The following is a 22,052-nucleotide window of genomic DNA, read 5'->3' as shown; positions in this document are numbered from 1 at the left end:
GTGCCGTTAGTCTTCCAAATCTCTTTTATTGATGCTAACAAATGTTCATTTTCAGTAAGCCATGCCAATTGTGGCAGTTTTACAGTTCACGGTTCTCATGTCAAGCAAAGTTGGGTGTCTGCTTCAGTTTCTGCTCAAATCAGCTTCCCAGAAAACAGGCTCTGACATGTGTTTTTGATTCCCGAGGGATGGATTTCCATCTACACTATTTGTGACCACTTCTGCTTCAGGGCTGTCATACTTATAAAAATAAATGAAACTGCAATTAAAATAGCCACATACTGTCACACATTGATTTGCTTTTCAGTGGAAAGCAGGGCTCCAGGCACCAGCTTTTCCTCATGAGAAGATCAACAATATAATTTAGCATTAAAATACCATTTTGTCATTGGATTCTTTCCCAGTTTTTTTTTCCTTGTAACCAGCCCCATCATGTTCTGTATAGTCCTACTTGTTCTCTAGCAAGCTGCTGGTGCCGCATCTCAGAACTGCTGCTGTTGCTGCTTGCCTCCAGCTGCTTTCTTTAAAAGACCTGGTTGGTGTGCTCATTCCTCTCTCTGTCCTATCCCTGTTCCTCTGCTTGTCCTCTTCCTCCTCATTTGGATGATCTGCATCCAGAGATGTTACCTCCTCTTGATCACCCAGATTTTTACAGCTAGTATGTATTTTTTGTTTGTTTGTTTGTTTGTTTGTTTTTCTCTTTCTATTTTTTTTTCCTATCTGTCTAGTAACCCCTTGCTGCCAAGACATAAAATTTCTGTGCATCCTTGAGTACAAGGGAGATTTCAAGGGGGGTTGGCAGGCTTTCCTGCTTCAGCTCCTGTATCAAGAAATTCCTGTTTACTCTAATACTTCTCTTAACCCATCGTTCCTCTCTAGAGAACAGGATGGGTTTAAACACTGAAGTACTGAGAAAATCCATATCTGCATTTTGTGGTTCCAGGCCATTTTCCACTTCTAACCAGTTCTTCCCTTCAGATAAGAAATAGCTTAAACTCTCTTTTTGTCAGTGAGATTAACAAAAGGCTGAACAATGTCTGAGGATTATCTGGGTTTTCTAAATGAGGTTGAATTTCACTGTTTTCTCTAATTCACTCTTTTTGAATTATCTTTTCACAAAATAATTAAGAAAGTACTTTCCTTACCTCTGTGCTAAAAACGTGGGCAGAATTTAATAAGAATTTCATTTTCCACGGACTGTGTACTCCTCTAGGGAAAGGCAAGTGATCAGGAGGCAATAGAATTGAATTGCTACATGGTAAATAATTTACCATTTTCTTTCTTTTGCAGTACCAATTCAGTACTCAACATTTCTGACTGTCATGGTGCTTTGAAATTTTTTTTTTTTAGGGGCATGATTCTAGGAATAATGTGTTTTTCAGAAACTGGTGACTCTCATTAAAATATATATATATTTATTTCTAATCTTGATTAGGAACTAAATAGTGGTGACATGAGCAAAAAGGCAAAAATGCATCTAATAAGACCAAAATAATAATTTTGAGATTATATTTGAAATATTTATTAGATTGTGTTCCCTCTGAATAAATGGAGATGACCAAATATTTTATGGTGTGTTAGGTGAAATATTGACTTCTTTCTCTGTGTTTTCATGAAAATAACGTCTTAACATTCATCTATGAGAGTTGAAGATTTCTTTCCTCACACATAAAATAGTTTAAAAAAATGCATTTTCTGGATGACTGTAAATTGCAAGCTGGATTTTACCTGAGAATTGAATGAACAAGCTAAATTCCTGATTTCACAGTTTATCAGGTACACAGAGAGCACAGTACTCACAGTACTGGTAAGCAAAATCCATAAGCAAAGCAGTGGTTTTCTGAGAACTGATATAATTTCAATAAAAGAAAAAAAAAAAAAAAAAGCAACGAGAATGTTAAGTGTTGCTAAAATGTCCCTAGTGCTTTTGCTTTATAATTATTGGACTTCTAGCTCTTAATTGCCTCTTAACCGAAGAGACACATTAGCAGAAAGTTTTCTGCCTAAAACAGGAGAAGCAAACATGCATAGTAATCTATTCCTTCAGTGGCCAATATTCTGTAAAGGTAACTGCATCCCACTACCCTGGTAGCTTTTGGTGGTGGCGAACATCAGACAGGTCTGATCATTCCAGTGAGACGCGTCTGATCATTCCAATGGCCTAATTTTATAAAGGATTTAGGCCAAAGTATCCAAGCAATCCTAAGTTCTGGGCAACTTGATAGCTTTAGCAGAATTTAGCCCTTACCTTAGACAATAAAGAGACTCAAGCAAAACTGATGAAGTCCCCTACCCTAAGCACAAGATCTGATCTACCTGAGGTTTCCCAGTATCTGAAGCCCCACAGGCCTCTTTCCTCACAGTGCCTGAGAATGGCTAAGACACCCAAATCAAAGCCATCTCTGAACAGCAATGCAAGTCAAAACCATTACCAAACAGAGCAAAACTCAATCAATTAAATTAAATTTACATTATGAATGATTCAGTTGCATGCTGTATAAATAACCACAGGACAAGCACAAGGCCAACAGGTCTCCATTTTAAGTGCTGCACAAACACTGTGTTGGTCTTCGGTATGCAGATTAATTTTACTTTGGAGTTTTAAGAGATCAGCTTTATTTCATTTGTAAACCAGAAAGAGAGCTTTGGATCTGCTGTCCCTTAAATCATCTAGAATCTGAAAATCAACTTTTTTCTATTTATGTTGCACATTATCAATTGAGCTGGGTGTCGTGGTTCCGCTTGAGTGGGCAGCCGAGCTCCACCACAGCCGCTCTCTCACTCCCCCTCCTCAAAGAGGAATGGGGAGAAAATATGTGAAAAGGGCTCAAGGATTGAGATAAGAACGAGAAAATCACGCAATAATTATTGTAACGGGCAAAACAGACTCGGCATAAGGAGATAGTAAGATTTATTGCCTACAACTAACAAGCGAGAGAAGTGAGAAAACAAAGGAAAAAAAAAACAAAAGCACCTTCCCCCCCATCCACCCTCTTCCACCTCCTTCCCCCGAGCGGTGCAGGGGAATGGGGGAATGGGGGTTATGGTCAGTCTACAGCACTTCTTCTTTGCCGCTCCTTCTCGGTCACTCTCGTCCCCTGTGCTGTGGGGTCCCACCCACGGGATGCAGTCCCTGATGAACTGATCCAGCGTGGGCTTCCCACAGGCAGCAGCTCTTCCAGAACTGCTCCAGATATGGGTCCGTACCACGGGGTCCATCCCTCAGGAGAAAACTGCTCCAACCTGTCTCCCCTACGGGCAGCAGCTCCTGCCAGGTCACCTGCTCCTGCATGGTCTCCTCTCCACGGGCTACAGGTCCGGCCCGGAATCTGCTCCGGCAGGGGTCTTCCACAGGCGACAGCCTCCGTCGGTGAAGGGCCACCTGCTCCACTGTGGTCTCCTCCACGGTCTGCAGCATAGAACCCTGCTCCACAGCGGTACTCCATGGGCTGCATGGGGACATCCTGCTTCACCATGGTCCTCACCACAGGCCACAGGGGACTTCTGCTCCGGCGCCTGGAGCACCTCTCCCCCTCCCTCTACACTGACCTTGGCACGTGCAAGGCTGTTCTCTCACTCCTGGCTGCTGTCTGGCGCAGCGTTTTTTCCCTGTCTTAAATATGCTCTCACAGAGGCGTAAACAACATGGCTTATTGGCTCAGATCTGGAAAACAATGGGGCCCTTCCCAAACATGGGGCAGCTTCTAGATCTTTCTCACAGAAACCACCCCTATGGCTCCCTGCTACCAAAACCTTGCCACGTAAACCCACTACACTGGGTAAACAGCAGACTCAAAATCCAGCACTTTTTCCTCCCTTTTCTAATCATGAGTTGATCCTCTGGGTCATATTCAGCCCTTATTGAAGCTAGGCTAGATAAGAATGATGTCAGTGACTGATTTTTGATTGGGACTTTTCTAATGGTCTTATGTTGACTCTGCATATCACCAGATGAGAAATATGAAAACAAGAAGGTACAACTTAGGACTATATTATGGAAAAAAACTGGAATAGAAGGATTTATATACATATATTTATATATATATATATATAGTCATTCTGCAGTCACTGTCCATGTTATAAGCAACAAATTCGACTTAAAATTGTAGTGTTACCTGGTTCTTGTAGATACTCATAGTCATACCCCAGCTCTCTTGATGGTATAAAAAATTCTCCATTTCTGTAAAGAGGAATAAAGGGGACCATGTAATTTTCTCGATTGTGGCCGATGGGTGCATTGGCTGCTGGGTAAACTTCTAGGATGGGCCTGTGTCTTCTTAACCACCGCTCAAAAATGCTATGGAAGAAAAAACATGTCTATTAATGGTGGTGATTAACAGAAATTTTCTTCTTGAGGAAAAAAAAAAAAAAGTTGATGCATTTTTCTTGACCTCTGGAGACAGAGAGGCATTCAATGTCTGTTGTTTATCTGTATAATACTTTCCAAGTAGTTTAGGTTTAGCTATTTTGACCTGAGTTCCTGTTCAAGCCTCTGAAAAGCAAAGGACTACAGTTCTTTAGAGAGGCTGAATATGCTTTTAAATTCCCTAAATGCAATTCACAGTGTCACTATGACCTGATTGTAATTTCTGTTCAGTAATTCATATGGTTGTGAGGGATACAGAGAAAAGATTTAAAGACCTCAGTCCTTGCTTGTCACTCTCAGAAACTTTTTGACTCTTTCTGGATGGTCTTGTCCCCAGCTGCTCACTCTCCTCCCTCCTCCCCTCTCCTTTTTTTTTTTTTTTTTTTTTTTTTTTTTTTTTTTTTTTCCCACTGTAACTAGAGGTTTTCAGTCCTGCATTAAACTGTGGTTACACCATGACTGATTGGACACCACCGAGGGGCTGGAAATATCTGAGGAAGAAGGGATGTGCTATATGAGGCCAAAAACTTGATAAAGGAGTTCAGCTGTCAGGAAAGATGCTTTCTGTAACCATAGGTTTGATCTACACTTCTGACCTGAGCTGGTCTTTTCCATTTTCATTCCTTTAGCTGTCTCCTAGCACAGGTTTGTAAGTCTGTTCTTTAATGTGGAGGGAGAAAGCTTAAGTGCTGCAGTATAGGAACAGAACAGTTTGTATTGATATTTTCAAGTCAACTCTTGGATGTGTTTGGAAAACAAAATTAACAACCCTCCAAAGCATTCTCAGTTCTTCTCCCTTTGTGCCTGAGCTTTGTCTGCTCAATTCTTCACCTTGATTCAATCCTCAGAACCTTTCCCAAATTCCCTACTGTTTACACTGTGTTTACACCTTGGCTTGTCAGCAAACACCTGGATATGCCACGTTAGAACAGGGAAGGTGGCAAGGTGCTGCCAGGGGAACAGATGCAGGCATCTTACATGTAAATATAAGGGAGTCCACACTTCATCAAAAGAACTCGGTAGAAGGGCATTATTGACATCAAGCTCAGGGAGGGATCACTGAACTCATTTATCAATTATGAGGGATTTAAAAATACAAGGATCTAAAGAGACTTGTAGATTATACTTTATTTGGAACCTTGGCTCAACAGTTGCTCAGGATTGAAGGTGTTTTACATGTATAAAAGGGCTGCTCCCTAACACCAGCCACTGGCTGGAGGACACACACTCCCCATACCCCTGTAATTAATAACCAGTTGTTCAGGGACTCAAGTTATCTCAAAAAACAGACCCTAAGTGCAAGTGCTTTGAAGCATCAGGATCTCAGTGGAACGTGCAGGAATTCTGCAGGTAGAATTTTACCTCCTGTCATTTGGCAGAAATTTTGAGAAACACTTCGATTATTCCATCAAAATTAAAACCCTCTCTCCCTCATCAAAACAGAGCTTGGGCCAGAACCTTGGTTCTTTTTTAGGATCAAAAGATTTATTAGATGAAAGCATCACTATGTTCATCCACCTTGTCAACCCTTAACAATGCAGGTATTAATCTTGATTAAGATTTTCATTTGTGGCTCTCATCTTCAGTTAATTTCATCAGCCCTGTCTAGAAAAACTCTTGTCAGAATAATAATGCTCAGCTGAAGCTTTCAAATGGATAAATTTAAACAATGATATCAAGGCTTCAGCTGCAGTTATGAGAAAGTTTGAACAGAAAGTCTGTAATCAGATTACATCTTTGGAGAATGGCATAGAGAAATTCAGTAATCATTTAAAAAGGCATACAATGTATGGGAAATCAGGCTGCTAGTTTAGCTTGGGAGTGGGAGAGAGAGAGGGTGTTGGACTACAGTCCTTACACTGCTTGCCTCTTGTGTTTTGGGCAAGGCACCCTTACTGTCAGTGCTTTGTTTTTTTTTTTTTTTTTTTGTTTTTTTTTTTTTTTTGTTTTTTTTTTTTTGTTTGTTTGTTTTTTTGTTTTGTTTTTTTTTTTGTTTTGTTTTTTTTTTGTTTTTCCTAGTTGTAGATGAGAACTGAGATAGCTCTTCTCTACAGTGTAAGACTGCTAGAGGTACAGAGGCACTTAAGTTATAAGGATGTGATTATAATTTAAGAAGGCAGAGAAAGGACTTAGATGAGATTTTCAAGGTCCACACCCTAACATTTGAATGCTCAGTCTGAGGTACTTTTTGGGGTCTGTTTTTCAGAAAACGCTGAAGCTACATTCAGCAACCACATTTTAAAAATCTGAAGGGTTGATGAGCACACAATTCAGAGCTAGAAGTTGTCATTCACCTGAAATAGCTTTGCATGACATGCCCTGAAATGCAGCATTCTCCCTGGATGACTTAAACGTTGCAGTTTCATAAGCAGTTTCAAGAATTCTTAGGCCAGTAATCTTTTAAATAGAATGCAAATGTAAAGCATTTCCATGGAAATGAATATATGTGCTTTGGATTCCTTCATTTGCAGTGTGGTTCCCACATAAGATACCAAGCTGTTCTTAGCCATAGCAGGAGCATTGAATTACTGGCTCTTGCAGCTGATTCTTAGATTAAGATGCAATCATATGTCTCTAATTAATGATATGATGATTTGTGCTGATGCATAAGTTATGTTGCACAATTAATTGAGTTGTTTATGAATAGTTCCCTCCTTTAGCCAACATAAAACAATATAATCTTTACAAAAATGTCATAAATATGTTTCCTCTAACATATCTGTATGTCACTATAAAAATCTCAAAAATAGCCCTTTGAGTTTTAAGAGTCACACTTTCCATTACTCCCTCCAGAATAGCTGGCCTTGTGCATTTATCTTTGAATTTCCTTGGCTTTTTTTTTTTTTCTTTACACTTTGAAATATTAGGATCATATTCTGCTTGTTAACAAAGAAATTCAAAGACGTTGCATTCATTCTTTCCATTTAAAGGCTTGTTCCCAGCTTGTTCAGTAAGATGGGCTCACGATACTCATTCTTTTCTCAGCAAGATAATGCATGATGCTCTGTATTTTTGGTGAGGATCTTCATCTTCATTTTTTTTATTCTTTTGCCTGAAAAATCTGATATCTTTGATACATATTTTTTCTTTGCCTTTTTTTTTTTTTTTTTTTTTTAACTATCTCATATGTTTGTATCTCTCCATTTAAAAGGATGAACTGCCATTTCCCGGTTTAACCATATTTTGTTAGAAAAGTTAAGAAAGAAGGAATCTTACACTTGCTTTTTAAGAAAGGTTTTCCAGCTGGGTGGAAAAATAAGTCTCCCAGTTCATTCAGCTGGAGAGAAAATCCATGGAGAGAGTGAAACAAGATATATATTGTTGTAAAATCCAAACAGTTCTTGTTGGGCATCATAGGTAATTTTTTATCAGAGAGTTACATTTTATGACTCCCGTGATGACCATCCATGACCGATGCATTTAACTCTCTTCATACATTCACCAGTCACCTCTTTATTTTCCATGTACCTTAGCAGAGTTTCCAGGAGAATCTGTTCTATGATCTTGCCAGGCACAGAGGTGAGACTGACTGGCCTGTAGTTCCCTGGGTCTTTTTTCTCTTTTTAAAAATTAAAAATACTCTTTCCCCTCTACCAGTTAGTGCAAACTTCATCAGACTGCCACGACTTCTCAAATACGATGAACAGTGGCTTTAAAATTACATTTGCCTCTTCCCTCGGGACCCATGGATGCATCTCATCAGGTCCCATGGATCTGTGCACCTTCAGGTTCCTTAGATAGTCTCAAATTTGATCTTCTCCTACAGTGGGAGGTTCATCATTCTCGCAGTCCCTGACTTTGCCTTCTGGGCCTGGGCCATGTGCTGGAGTTCTTGCTGCTGAAGACTGAGGCAAAAAAGTCATTGAGTACCTCAGCCTTCTCCATATCCTCAGTGACCAGGTCTCTCATTTCCTTTCAGAGAGGTCCCACAATTTCCCTAGTCTTCCTTTCATCACTGATGTACCTATAGAAGTTTCTCTTGTTCCCCTTGATGTCCCTGGCCAAATTTAACTCTAAAAGGGTTTTGGGTTTCCTAACCTGATCCCTGGCTGTTCAGACAATGTCTCTGTATTCCTCTCAGGCTATCTGTCCTTGCTTCTACTCTCTGTAGGCCTTCTTTTTCTGTTTGAGTTTGGCCAGGAGCTCCTTATTCATCTGTGCAGGCCTCCTGGTGTTTTTGCCCAACATTTTTTTTGTTGGGATACATTACTCCCAAGCTTGGAAGAGATGATTCTTGAATATTAGTGAGCTTTCTGGGGCCCCTCTGCCCTTCAGGGCTTTGTCTCAAGCAGATCCCTGAAGAAGCCAGTCTGCTCTCCAAAAGTCCAGGGGAGTGAGCTTGCTGTGCTGCCTTATCACTGCTCTCTGGATCCTAAACTGTGCCATTTCATGGTCACTGCAGCCAAGGCTGCCCTTGAGCTTCTCATTTCCCACCTGCCCCTCCTTGTTGGTGAGAATGAGGTCCAGCATAGCACCTCTCCTCATTGTCTCCTCTATTTCTTGAAGAAGGAATTTGTCATCAATGTATTCCACTTGGGTTGCCTATGCCCTGCTGTGCTGTCCCTCCAACAGATATTGGGGTGGTTGAAGTCCCTCATGAAGACCAGGGCATGTGAACATGAGGCTGTTTCTGTATGTCTATAGAGGGCCGCAGCTGCTTGATCTCCCTGAGGAGGTGACCTGTAGCACACTTCCACTATTATGTTGCCTGTCCTTGCCTTCCCTTTAATCCTGACCCATAAGATCTCTGTCAGCTCCTTGTCATCTGAATGTTCATCCATGTGTCCTGGTCTACAGAAATGGTTGCCCTATCAGATAGTGGGCATGTGGTTTCTGTGGTAGAGAGAAATCAGTATTTTGGTCATCAGATGTTGTTCCACTCACTGTTGATAGAAGGTTTTGTTTTCTTCCCTTAAACACAGCCATGTTGTAAGTCATTTCCTTATATCTTGAAAATATATTATCATATTCCATGTTTCTATGCTTACAACAGCTGCAAACTTGGAAGAAGAGCTTAGAAGTGCAGAAGTAAAAGCTCACACAAAAAGGCAAAGTGCTGATGCAATTAGCTGGTCCGTTTGTGGAGTGACAGTGTTGCTGGTAGAAAAGCCAAGTTTGTAGCGGAATGGCAGACTTGAACTCCTTGGATTTTTTGGTTACTTTGGCAAAACTGCTTTTATGTCTTCTTTATATGCACCTCTACATCCTCCCCTGCCCCACAGTCTAACAAAGCAGGGCTATCAATAAAATGACAACTGAAATGACAACTGGCCATTTTATTACACTTTGCCTTCCTTTTTTGTCGTGATGAGACTGAAAGTAACAAAAAGACGTCTAATGAGTAAGGACTCTGTGATATCCAATCTCCATATTTCTTCTGCTCCCAAAAGCTACTGGGCAGAAGCTCAATGAGGGAAATATCTGTCTAAATCCTACAGCAGTCTAGTCGGCTTCTTTCTTCCTCACCACATAGACAAAGAGGGCGAGCAACTAATTAGCTACTTGCACAGGTCGCAGTAACATTTTCCAGATACGGAGACATTTTTAGCAATGCATTCCTAGTTAGACTGGCATCATTTGGGGGATGCTGGCAATGCTGAAAAGAGCAGATGGGATGTGAGAGTGGTGGGATATATGAAGTGGGATACAGGAAAAGAGAGAACTAATCGAAATCCATTGGGAATTTTATTCAGGGTGTGTGAATGGGGAGAACCTAACCTGGAATCTAAGAGAGTAAAAGAGAGAGTAAATCCTCATTAACTAGAAGAGGGGAAGGAAAAGGGAAAGGAAGAAGTGTTTCTGTGTGAAACACAAGGCTTAACATCAGTTTGGCTACAGGAAATGAAAGAAGAAACAAATGCATGGTCACTCGCCTAGGCACTGTGCAGAGAAAAATCCTTTTGTCTAAATCAGTTCCCTCCTTAGTTCTTTAATCCTTCTTTAATCCTTCATAGGATTAAAGAACTCAGAACTTGAGCTTGGCTATCACAAGTCTTTTGGAGGAGTGAGCAAATCCAGACATTGAAAGATTTCATATTTAGAAATCATATCTTTAAATCGTAGCTTCATCCTCCCCAAACAACAAATTCTCCAAACCCCTCAAACAATTGTTGCTTGTGGCCCAAACAAATTCCTTTGGCTTTCTATATCTTGGTGGTTTAGTGAGAGGTACTTTGCACAAGCAATGGGTAAGAAGGTATCTTACCCAGGGAGCCAGGGTGACAGCTCCTGCCTAGAAAGGTCACAGACAATCAGAACTTAAGAAATAGAAAATTAAAATATGGAAATGGACTAACTGAAATGGAAATCAGTCTTGTGATAGCCCTAACACCCTTCATTCTCATTCAATGGCAAGCAAAAGTAACTTGGAAGAGGTTTTCTTTAAAGGCCTTAAGAAATAAGTGTATCTAGGTTAGAGCAAAGACTGCTTCTGTCTGGAAGGCTGCTTCCTTCTCTTGAGGTAATTAAAGTGCCCAAACTGCATATCCAAATAAGAGGTTAAGGAACCAGAAGGGATAGGAAAATAATTTGAAATTTGAAAGAGGTCCTGTCTTACATTTAAAGCCCAATGAGGTTCAATTTCTCTGTATTACACTTCCAGAGTAGTTGGAATTTTATTAGAGTAAATATTAAAGGTTTTAAAACTCTTAGATTATGACAATCAACGGCTTATGCAAAAATTATTTTTATGATAAGAAACAGTATTTTAATGTCATAGAATACAATGGATTTAGACATTATTAGGCTAAAATAAGGCTCTGAGTTTTTATTTAAACCTTGAAACAACATGATAAATACACTATCACTTAAACTCCAGTTCAGTTAGATTTTTTTTTTTTTATTTTTTTTTTTCCCCAGTACTACTATTTTAAAGAGCTGGTATATTGTAAAAAGTAATAAAGACTCCCACCAGGTATGTTGATGCTTTGGTAGTTCAAATTTTCATTCTGGGGAAATATACTTTGCCTTCACAATGAATTTTAGTACAGCAAGGTGCTTTAACAGAGAAAATTAAAGCCATCTGTAAAAGATATGGATATATCACTTTCATTTGATTGCATATAAATAGACCTGAGTATTTTCCTTGTTCTGCTTCATACATACCAGATTATACAAAGTGAAATGAAATGAGCCATAGCAGAAAATTAATTTGGAAAAACAAAAAAAACAAAAAAAAACCCAAACAAATAACAAAAAAAAAACTTGGTTTAAAAGGGGGTGGAGGCAATAAGATTGATTTGAAGATGATTAAAAAAAGGCCACCAATACATATATTTCTGGATTCATTTTATTTTATGAATAATATATGGAATGGGATTATAGCTAATGAAAGGATGAGTCAAGAAATAAATGGGTTTATGTTACCAGTGGGAAATATCAAGCAGAGTATAAGCAGCACTGCTATATGTAGGCTGTATAACTTCATACTATTCTAGCTAATGTGTGATCTGAAAAAAAAGAGACGCTGCTTGCAAGAAGAAAATCTTAAAAACTGGAAAAAAGTGAAACAAAACAATGAGAGTAGGTATTTTCTTTATGACTTTGAAGAGTCTCCGCTAGGAGCCATTTTCGAATGGTGTGCCTCCACAGTCAGGCACAGAGCTACATTTGACCAATTGCAGTGTAGGAGGAGAAACCAGACCAATATCTGTTATTAAAGATTTCCCTGTATTGAACCACTGCAGAGACACTGACAGACATTGTAAACCTAACTGGCCATTTGGGAAGCTTTTCTAGGAGATGTTTAAGCCGGTGTATTTTACCTTGCAATTAAGAACAGCTGAAGAGAAGGAAAGGGGGGAAGAAGAGGGTTTGGTACCTTTATACAAGTTCTGCCAGGGGACCAGAAACACATGCAACCCTGCAGTGTCCCCAGTGGGAAGACAATGAAGATTCATAGCCACCGTATGTCCCAGGATGCAATTTTGCTGTCCTCTTACTCCCTTGTCCTCACATTTCTTATAAGTGTTTGCACAACCTTGTTATAACTAAGATTAAGGAACTGATTTATTTTAAATCCAAACTTCTCATTTGTTTTCACTTATTCCAGGATAGCTGAGGTGAGATAAAATCCCAGACCTGATTCATTATGCTTTTGCATAATGGACAGTACCAGTACAATAGAGGAACAGGGGCAAGCACATCCAGATGCTCAAAAGAGGTGAGCAGGACTGTTTATTTTGGTGGTTATGAACCAGATTAAGCTGATTAAAAGCAGCTGTGAAACAGTGGTCTGTGTTTCTCATTAGCCTGATAAATCCATGAACCTCTGGTAAGTGTGCACACAGCCAGTACTAAGGGTTTAGCTGCTACAGGGCAACTTTGCAAACCACTAATAACTTTATCACATTCAAATATGTACCACATCACTGGTTGCACCAGTCTTGACATAGAGACTTTCATTCCTGATTTACTGTTGTGATACTAATGCAAGGTAAGACTGACTATGGTAAAAGGAAGGCAGAATGTTGTTACGTAGATCTCGTTTAAACAATTTATTTCACTATCACGAGACCTGACATTCTGTAAAGGAAATCTGGCAAGCAACATGTATTTGCATTTGTAAAAGAATGAAAAAGAAACAAATTTAGGAAAGCTGAGATGCTAGTCCAAGGACTGTGATTATACAGTAGTCATCAGTTTAAAAGTTGGCACTAGTCACCTGATATTACAAAATCACTTCAGGTACTTTCCCATCCCAAGCGTTTGGGAGAAGCATCGGTGCTTCAGTCTTGGAAGAGCTACTAAAGCTGAGGTTGTAAAGTCAAGGCATTATTTGCCAGTGTGTGCAGTTGTATTGCAGGGTCATTTTTTTTTCTTATACTTCTTAGTTGACTAAAGACCGTACAGGGACTCTCAGGCTGCTTGTAAACAAATTGAACCTGTCATAATGTAAAAGTCTGATTAAAAATTAAGTTGCTGCCCTCAATTATTGTAAGAAACCCAGCCAAGGTTTCCAATGCTGTGTCTCCCCTGCACTGAAACAGTGCTGAGGACTGCCCTGGGTTTCACTGCTTGTTCTGTGTCCCAGCCCTGCTTGCTGGGGAACTTTCAGGCTTCCCCCATCACTTCCAAGTTGCAGTGTACATGTGCACCCTTGGGCATGACTCTCTTCCACCAGCCCTTGTGACACCACTGCCTCTCTGCCAACTCCTGGACCAGCTAGTGGAGAGACCAGTGTGTGCATCTTCTTGTGAGAGAGACAATGGGGAGACCAAGGGATCCAGAGACTGGGTAAACTGGGTGTCCAAGGTCAGTTACTGGGGGATCCAGACTCTTTACGTGTATGTATGTGTCTGATTTTTTGACTAACAGGCTTTCAGCCTCGTCAAGCAGAGAGGACAAGAGGATGAGGTTGTTCGTACTGTTGGCATCTGTGAGTGCTGTATTTTCTATGTTGATCTGTGTCAGACATATGCATATATATATAAATACATTTGTATGCATTGTGTGTATGTGTGCCTATTGGGAAAATATGTTCAGACTCAGCACAGTTTGGACCTGAAAACATGGAGCTGTGGTAGACTTACCTCTAGTGGTCTACCAGATTTGGCAGTCCCTCATGCTTTAAACACAGACTTGCACAAAACAGAAAAAAGATGTTTTAGCCCAGTGGAGATGTTCCCTCATGTAATGCTGTGCTTATATATTTTTTCTTGAAGCATATGTTATCATGTAAATCTATTATGTATCTCTGAAGTATGAATATTTATTTTCAGTGAAGGTCTGGCTTGCTTCGTTGTTTTCCTTTACTCCACCTTCTAAGCCAAAGATTTTTTTTTTTGTTTTTGTGGACCACAGTAGACCAGACCACCTCTAAAGCTGAGGAGCAATGTGCAGATAACACAAAGACCCTTGCTTATCCAGCCAAAGTAACATCAACTGCAGGCTGCCTCCAAAAAGAACATTCACTGGATGAGCCATGAAAATGTGCACCATGCTGACACCTTCACATCATTTGTACAAAACCACCAGGGCTGGGGAAACAAGTGGTGCTTGAGGATCTTGGTGCTGCTTTGCTACACCATCCCAACAAAAGCACCTGTGTTTCCTTCCACCTCCTTTGTTCTAATTTATGGCATTGCACAATCTCAGTGCTTGGAGAGTGTCAGACAGAGGAAATGAGAGGAAAGTAGACAGTAAAAGTATAGTCCATCATGACCAGCCCCATCTACAGGACAACCAATGCCACTTTACTCATGTCCCACTTTTTGGAAATCTTCAAGGCTATTGCAATTGCTGGGGATATGAGATATTTTAATATTCTCTCCACTGTGATTTAGAGCAGTTTTCTGTTATTTTTAAAAAGGCCCTCTACACCTCTTAAGGATTAGGGGAAGACAAAGATTTTTCAGTCTTTTCAGCTGAAATTGTTTCTCTTTATGTCAAAAAAATTTAAGTATCCATAGCCATTTGGAGAACACAGTTGGAACTCTCACTGTTGTTTAGTGTGTTCAGTTGGGTGCAAAGGGCTGTGCAGCTTCCGGTCATTGCTCCAATAATCACATAGTGCTCCAAGTGTTTTTCTTCTAGAATACAAAAAGCAGCAGATCCTCCAAAATAAGAAAAGGCTGCTCAGATCCTCCAAAGTCTATTGTAAGAAAAAGCTGCTCAGACACCTGAGACCTGAAGAGGATTTAGACAAAAGAGTCCTGAGCAGAGATTGCTGCTGCATGTGTAGGAATAAGTGCTGATCCTCTCTAAGAGGAGAGCTGCTCCAACCCCATTGTGTATAAGCCCAGAGCACAGCTCCCATACCACAAACCCTAACCTGCCAGTATCCCTGCAACCCACTTTCTCACTCAACAAATCTCACTGAAAGATTCTTGTTTTCTCCCTTCTTAGAAAATTAGGTAGGCTGAACCAAGGAGTGCTGAGCCCAGCTTATGTTTGATGGGTTGCTGATGGAGCTTCATTCCAACTGCAGAAGGAGACAATAGGCTGAGTGTGACACATTGCTCATGAAACTAAAGGCAGGAGATGAGTGTTGGAAATCGTGTAGGAATCTGTGCAGTAGAAAGTGAATGTGAGTATTATCTAGTGTGGACTAGGTATTGCCTCATGATAATTCAGTTATTGATAGAGCAAGTTATCTCCTGTGGAAGCTTATTTTGCACTTATGCTAGAAAATACAGTGAGTTTACGTCAGGTTTAGAAGGGGTTAGATTCAGTCAGATATATGATCTAAATTCTTATCTCTTTTCTTAGTCAAGCCAGCCTGTTTTATACCAACAAAAGTCAGAAATGACTCTAACTAGTTGCAGAAGATAAGTTTTTGTTCCTTAAAATAACTTTGTTTCACCTCTTGTTGTTGAACCAGAGTAATTTTTGGCTGAGTATATGTTTCTCATTCACATGCAGGTATCCAGTGTTGCTCAACACTGTAAAAACCAAGAGATATAAGAAATGATGATGTGTCCTCTGTCCAATGTAAAAAAAAGGAAATAGAAATGTAACCATGCTTTGCATGGAAGAAGAGAAAAAAAGCCTGGGAGAGGGAGGGGGAGGGAAGGGGGGTGGCTAACTGTTGCTGTATTATGTTTCCTGTGTTAACTTGAGAAAGTTCGTCATTGCCACTGTTTGCAGCTAACAGAAAAACATCACTTGAAATAAGAGATAGTACAAATGCCAGCTGCTCCGAAGTTTAATAACTAGTTTCCTAGTTTCCCCTGAAGAGAAAGCAAACAAGCAGATTAAAATGGACTGCTGTGGCAGTAGCTGGACTGACTGTAACCCACTCCTGTGCTCTGTAATTCATTTCTTTGGAGAATGAAAGATTGTCATTATTGAGGTTCACAAGGGCATGTAATATATAAATCACATCTACAGCAGCAAAGTGATAATTTCTTTTGATGAATAGAAGGTAGGTACACGTGGGTGAGAAAAGTACCATGTTTTCCTGTGATTTTTTACAATTTGAACAATTATGGCAGCTATTATTGCAGAAGTGCTGCAGGAAGGAAATTCAATGCTATGCTAGCTGTCTGCATCAGCGCTTGTCTTGATCACTGTGTCACAGAGAGAGCTCTCTCCTCCTCCAGTGTTAAGAGAATAGGTGAAGACTAACCATGTGGCTCTCGCCAAGTTTCAGGGCGAAGTAACCTTTCTTTTTAAAAACTACTAATAGCTTGCATAATGTGTAATGTACAAAGTGATCCATTCTTTAACTGCGTTGGCTGAGCCGAAATCTTGCAGTAAGAGTGATATGAAACATGTACTTTAAATAGGACTATTTGAACTGAACCTCCTATACTATTGATTTTTAAGACCGGAATGGGTCATTAGAAACATCTAGCCTAAATAATGACATAGCAGGTGAGATTGCCAGCTGCTGTGTTTCACATGCAATCCAGAAGGTGTCTAACCTTTGTCTCACCATTCCCCAAAGCAAGGTAGATCAGCAGCACTTTAGGTTTTATATACGTTCAATCGATACCAAGAGCATTTATCTCCAGAGCCTGTTCCTTGTTCCTACTGGTTTTCTGCCTCTGATTCTTTATGACCTACCTGTGGATTGCCAGAGGACTTGAGCGTGGGTTACTCAAGATGTAGGTGCAGCGTCAAGTGCACTATATATCTCAGCCCTCTTCTGTTCAATGGACAATGCAAGGGGGTGTTCTGGAGGATGGTTGAACCATCTCCCTCCCTTCTGCTTCTGGCCACCACTGGTGCCATGATACATGTTAGAAGAGCCTGTGGTGTGACCCTCCATGTCTGTTTCTGTGTCCATTTGGGTGTTTTGCAATTGCAGTAGCTGGATCTGCCCAACTTCCTTAATGAAATAGAAGTTAGAGTACAGATTCAGTATCTTACTGTGTGATTTGCCTTTCAGCCCAGACACAGGAATATCAAAGGAGAAATACTGGGGAGCTGTGTTTCTCAGCAACACCCCAACCTTCCCACTTACACTCTGTTTTCCATGGTATTTATATGGTATTTTGCAGTAGATGTGAACTCACGCTACCCACATACTGAGCCCACTTTGAGTGAGTCAGCTCCATCAAACAAGCTGAGTAGCTGGTTAACATGGTACCAGCCCCAAGAGGTTAGGAGGTGAGGTTTAACAGCTCCAGCTCAGCACCAGCCCAGGGCAGCTCCTTGGCTTGTGGTAAAAGAAGCAGTGTGTGTCCTCCTGCAGATTTATAGATGCCCCCGAGGGAAAGTAGAATTAAGACAGCTCCTTCCCTGTTATAATTTCTAAAATATTCTTTGCTTGATTTTCCCACTCTTTCAGTACTGAAGTGCAATCATTTCTCCTGAGAGCTTTGAAAGTGGGGAGATAACTTTGTCAGCCTCAGTCATATGTACACAAGGAGTAAGTACTTATACCTGAAGTACTCCATGTGCTGTGGTTGTCTGTATCTCTGATCTTAAGTTTATATGAACCCTCTGTACTAGGTATTAGACAGATAAAAAGTGGACTTTTTTGAGTGGATTCATCTGATCCAAGGACAAAAAGGTACCTCAGCAGGGATGTTTGCAGCTGAGCTGGTCACTGCTCAGTGATTCCCAGACTAAAGTCTCTACTGACTATGAGTGGGGCTCAGAAGAAATCTGCATTGTAGGGCAAGAAGAATACGGCCTAGTCAGTGCTGAAGGTGTCTTTCCATAGAGGGAAAAAATAGTATTTCTGCTGTCTCTGATGCAGGCCTAGGTGTGGACAGGGTATCAGCTCCAGTACTACTAGTACTTACTAGCACTAGTAAGTGCTCATTGCTCCCTCAGGAGTCTGGAGCACTCTCTGGGGCAGGAGGGCCAACATAATCTGCACAGAGTTCCTCACCTTCATGCTGCTTCCCGTGTTTCTTTCTGAAGCTTTTTTCCCTTTCTTTATCCATCTTACACACACTCAACTTATGCATACAGTTCCACTGAAATCATGCAGCTCCCACTGATATTGTCCTACCCCACTCATCTCTGCAGCCCTGTAAACACAATACCTTTCTTTGTGCAGTGGCACTTTGTAATCCAGTTGTTTATTTCCAAAAGGAAATTTCTGGATATGTATCCTAAGTACGAGATGAGTGTCACATCCACAAGCTTCCACAAAGTTTCACCTAGCTGTCAAATATCAAATGCTATATTATGAAAACACAAGCTTTTATGAAGTCAAGTAATATCTTGGAGCATTACAGACTGTCCTGCTACACACCATCATCTCAGCTCTGTTCTGGTAGTGGTGCAGAACACCTCAAGGTCAGGAGCAAATCCCAGGGGCTTCTCCCACAAAGGCTGTACTAGTTTATCCTTGGGAATTGCAGTAGATCTATGATGTTCATGCTTTCTCTGAGTGGAAGGACTTTAGTCGTGTTTCACCTTCATGCCACAGACTTCACCTCATCCACTGCCTTTACAGGGGCACTTAGGAGGTACAGCGTTGGGCACAGACCCTGTGACTGACATGACATGACATGACATGACTGAGCTGACATGATGCAGAAGGACTGTGTGAGGAGGTGTATTGCTAGTGGCAGCCTCTTGACCTGCCTTTGTCTAACAATTATCACACAGTCTCTTTTTTCTTTTTTCTTTTTTTTTTTTTTTTTTTTTTCTCATGCCATAGTTCATTCAGTTCCAGAAAGATATGACTTTTAGCCTATGCCATTGTTTTTTGCAAACATACCTCAGAAAGCAATAAGGTCTTGCTGTGCACGTCAAGAGAGGAAATTAATCATATGCTTAGTGTTTATGCAGTTTCTCCATTTTTACATGGTTTTATTATTAGCTGATATATCATTTTATTGCAATCTCCATCTCAGCTCTAAGTCATTTTTTTCATTGTCTCTAAGTTTCCATATACATAGTGGGGTTAATGCTTCCTTGGCTTCACACTTTACTTGTGTTCAGACAATTCAGGATAAGAAATGACTGGGAACAATTCAGGATAAGGAATGCCTCTTATTTCATGTATTAAGTCTGGAACCTAGTTTTGCCTTACAAGAAATTCTAATGATTCTTTTTGAATGATTTCACTCTGAATATTCCAAATTCTTGAAGCAAATAGTTTTTAAGAGCTAAAAAAATTCTTGTTTCCTGTCAACATTTCAAAACAAGAGAACAACATGGGTTTTCTCATGGCTTTTTTTTTTTTTTTTTTTTTTTTTGGTTTCCAAAACCTGAGATAACATTTAAGAGAAAATGAAAATGTTCAGTTTCTTAAACACAGTAAAAATAAGAGGCTTTTATTTTGACATCTCCTGGGAATGAAATTCAAATTTCCTCTTGTTAAAGTATTTTCCAACAAAATCACTTTTGACATAATGCTAACTATTTTTTGGGGAGGAATGAAGGGAGAAAGAATTGACATGAAAGTGAGTATATTGAGTCCACAGGGGCTGACGGTGTCCACAATAGGATGTTCCTGGCATGCAATTCAGGATGTGTAGATTTTGGTTTCTAATATACTTTTGAACAGATTGCTACATTCATGCTTTCCAAGTTAACACTTGATTTTCAGTGTGATAAGGAACATTTTATTTTTAGATCCTGGGATAAGCCATGGTCTGGCATTTCCTAATGCTCCCAGCTCCATTCTGCCACTGCAGCAGTGGGTGTTGTTGTAGCATGCTGCAGAAGACTCTATGTCAGCTGATGCTGCTGAACACAGGGAAATTTGCCTTGATCAGGCAGAGTTAGTGGCATTTTCATGGATCTCTGAAGCTGATGTGCAGGAGAGTTTTTCTTGCACCCTTCTGGAGTGCTGGGTGTATGTAAATAAGTGTCTGAAATTTCAAGCGTCTTCATTCCCTATATGTCCTTATGCTTAACTTGGATTGCTTTTGGCAGAGTGCATGTGCACACATATACACAGACATGCAAACAAACACTTGAACATTTTCTCTCTTTGATACAAATATTAAGTCCTGTGTGGTAGCAAGCAATGGAGTCACTGCTGAACCGAGATCAATGCACAGATGCTCAGCTCTCTTGTCATTGACATTTCTTATAACTGTAAATGAAGCAATTGCTATTTTCTGCTGCTCTTATTGCTTGGATACCTGAAAATCATAGTCAGAGGTTAAGAATATGCCAGACACTGCACAGATGAGAGCAATTAGACAGTCCCTTAATGACAGAGGGACTGTCATTATAATTATATAATTATAATTTACACATGGGATAAGGGACAACAGATAAATGCAGACAGATGGAAGGAGAACTAGACAAAGATGCAGTGAGGGCACAATGGTTCACCAGTGAAACTGCGAAGGATTCAGCTTATTAATGTCTTAATTTTCACATCAAAAGGGAGAGCAGTGACTGAATCTGTGGATGTATAGGGTGGACAATTCCCCACAATGAAGAATATGGAGGGACTTGTCTGAATGCTAAACAGATGTGAGACAGGGATTGATATCACAAACTTATTGGAGGGGTAAGTGAATTCCTTAGAAATGCATAAGATATGATTTGGGGACAGGCAATGAAGGGCCTTAAAAATAGAGAACAGCAGTTCGTCTGATGTGACAGAGAACGACAAAAGAGTAGAAGGGTACAAACAGAGAAAAATATCTGTTCAGAGCATTGGATTAATGCAGTGATGGTTGCAGAAGTATTTTGAGCTGTGTGTTTACTCATGAAAGTTGGCTAAAAAGGTGCTACAGTGGTGGCAATACTAAAACTGACAATCTTTGTCTAGCTGTATGAGTAGTTAACAAAACTAAACTTTAGAGATACATGAGAACGAATGTCTACACCATATTGCATGTCTCTAGAAAATCAGTTCTAAAGAGCTTGTACTAAAATCAGGGCCTTTGAAAGTCACATGTATTCTTATGATGCACCTTGTCCCATACTGCAGAACTTAGAAATGAGATGAAAACTGGGACCCTATTGAATTAGCAGCTGTACAAGTATATAGTAGTGTGAAGATCTTTAATTGCAACTTATTTTCCCTCTATTTATTTATTTATTTATTTCCTCTTTGCAAGGGAACTTGTTGGGGTGAGTTGTGAAAGTCAAGGGCAAGAGAAGTACAAAAATACTGAAGTGCAGAAACGAGAAGAAAGATGGAAGAAACATTCAAAGGACAGATGTGCAGGGAGAAAAAAAAAAAAGCTACTATGGGACTATAGGGATGTAGAGGCCAAAAGAGTCATCACAGAAAAGGGTCCCTTTTCAGAGCACAGAAAACACCATTGTGAGCTCAACTGTGACTGTGGGCCCTTGCTTTCACTGCTTGTGCAGCTGCTCCTTCCAGCTTGAGTGGGTTGACTCCTCCCTTGCTATTCCCTTGTGCTGACTGTAGAGCATATCTGAATGGCAGAGAGATTTGCAATTAAGAGAAATGCTTCACAGAGCTAAAAAAGCTCTAATTTTTGCTGAATGTATAGTTTTTTCCTCTTTTTTTTTTTTTTCCTTCTTTCTTTCTCTCCTCTCTTTCTCTCTTTCTCTTGTTCTGTCTTTCTGTCTTTGTCTTTCTGTCTGTCTGTCTGTCTTTCTTGCTTGCTTACATGCTTCCTTTCTTTCAGCTGATTCAATTAACAATTAAAAATTTTCAGGGGTGTCACCTGTTTTTACCAAGCCCTGGGATTTCATCCCTCAATCTGCTAGCTAGCAAATAGGGCAAGGAGCGTGATCTATCATTGCTAAGAAAGCTGTTTCCTGGGTACCTTCATATTTCTGCATTGCTGTAGGGGAATGACCTAAAATAGAAGAACAATTGCACACAAATGCTTTGTTTTTC

The 22,052-nt window shown here is 40.2% G+C and overlaps 1 protein-coding gene across 1 annotated transcript in view; it reads right to left on the bottom strand.

Moving 5' to 3' along the window:
• Positions 1-22,052, bottom strand: part of TYR (tyrosinase) — a gene marked incomplete at its 5' end in the record, with an annotated part of 52,710 nt that overhangs the window by 5,489 nt on the left and 25,169 nt on the right. The window contains one exon of the mRNA XM_084533506.1: positions 4,116-4,297. Within this exon, the coding sequence (XP_084389632.1) occupies positions 4,116-4,297 (182 nt within the window). The remainder of the gene's footprint in view (positions 1-4,115; positions 4,298-22,052) is intronic.

This window comes from Aythya ferina, assembly GCF_964211825.1.
Source record: "Aythya ferina genome assembly, chromosome: 1".
Classification (NCBI taxonomy): Eukaryota; Metazoa; Chordata; class Aves; order Anseriformes; family Anatidae; genus Aythya; species Aythya ferina.
Note: the sequence above shows the minus strand (reverse complement) of the source record. Positions and strands in the feature narration are given on the sequence as shown.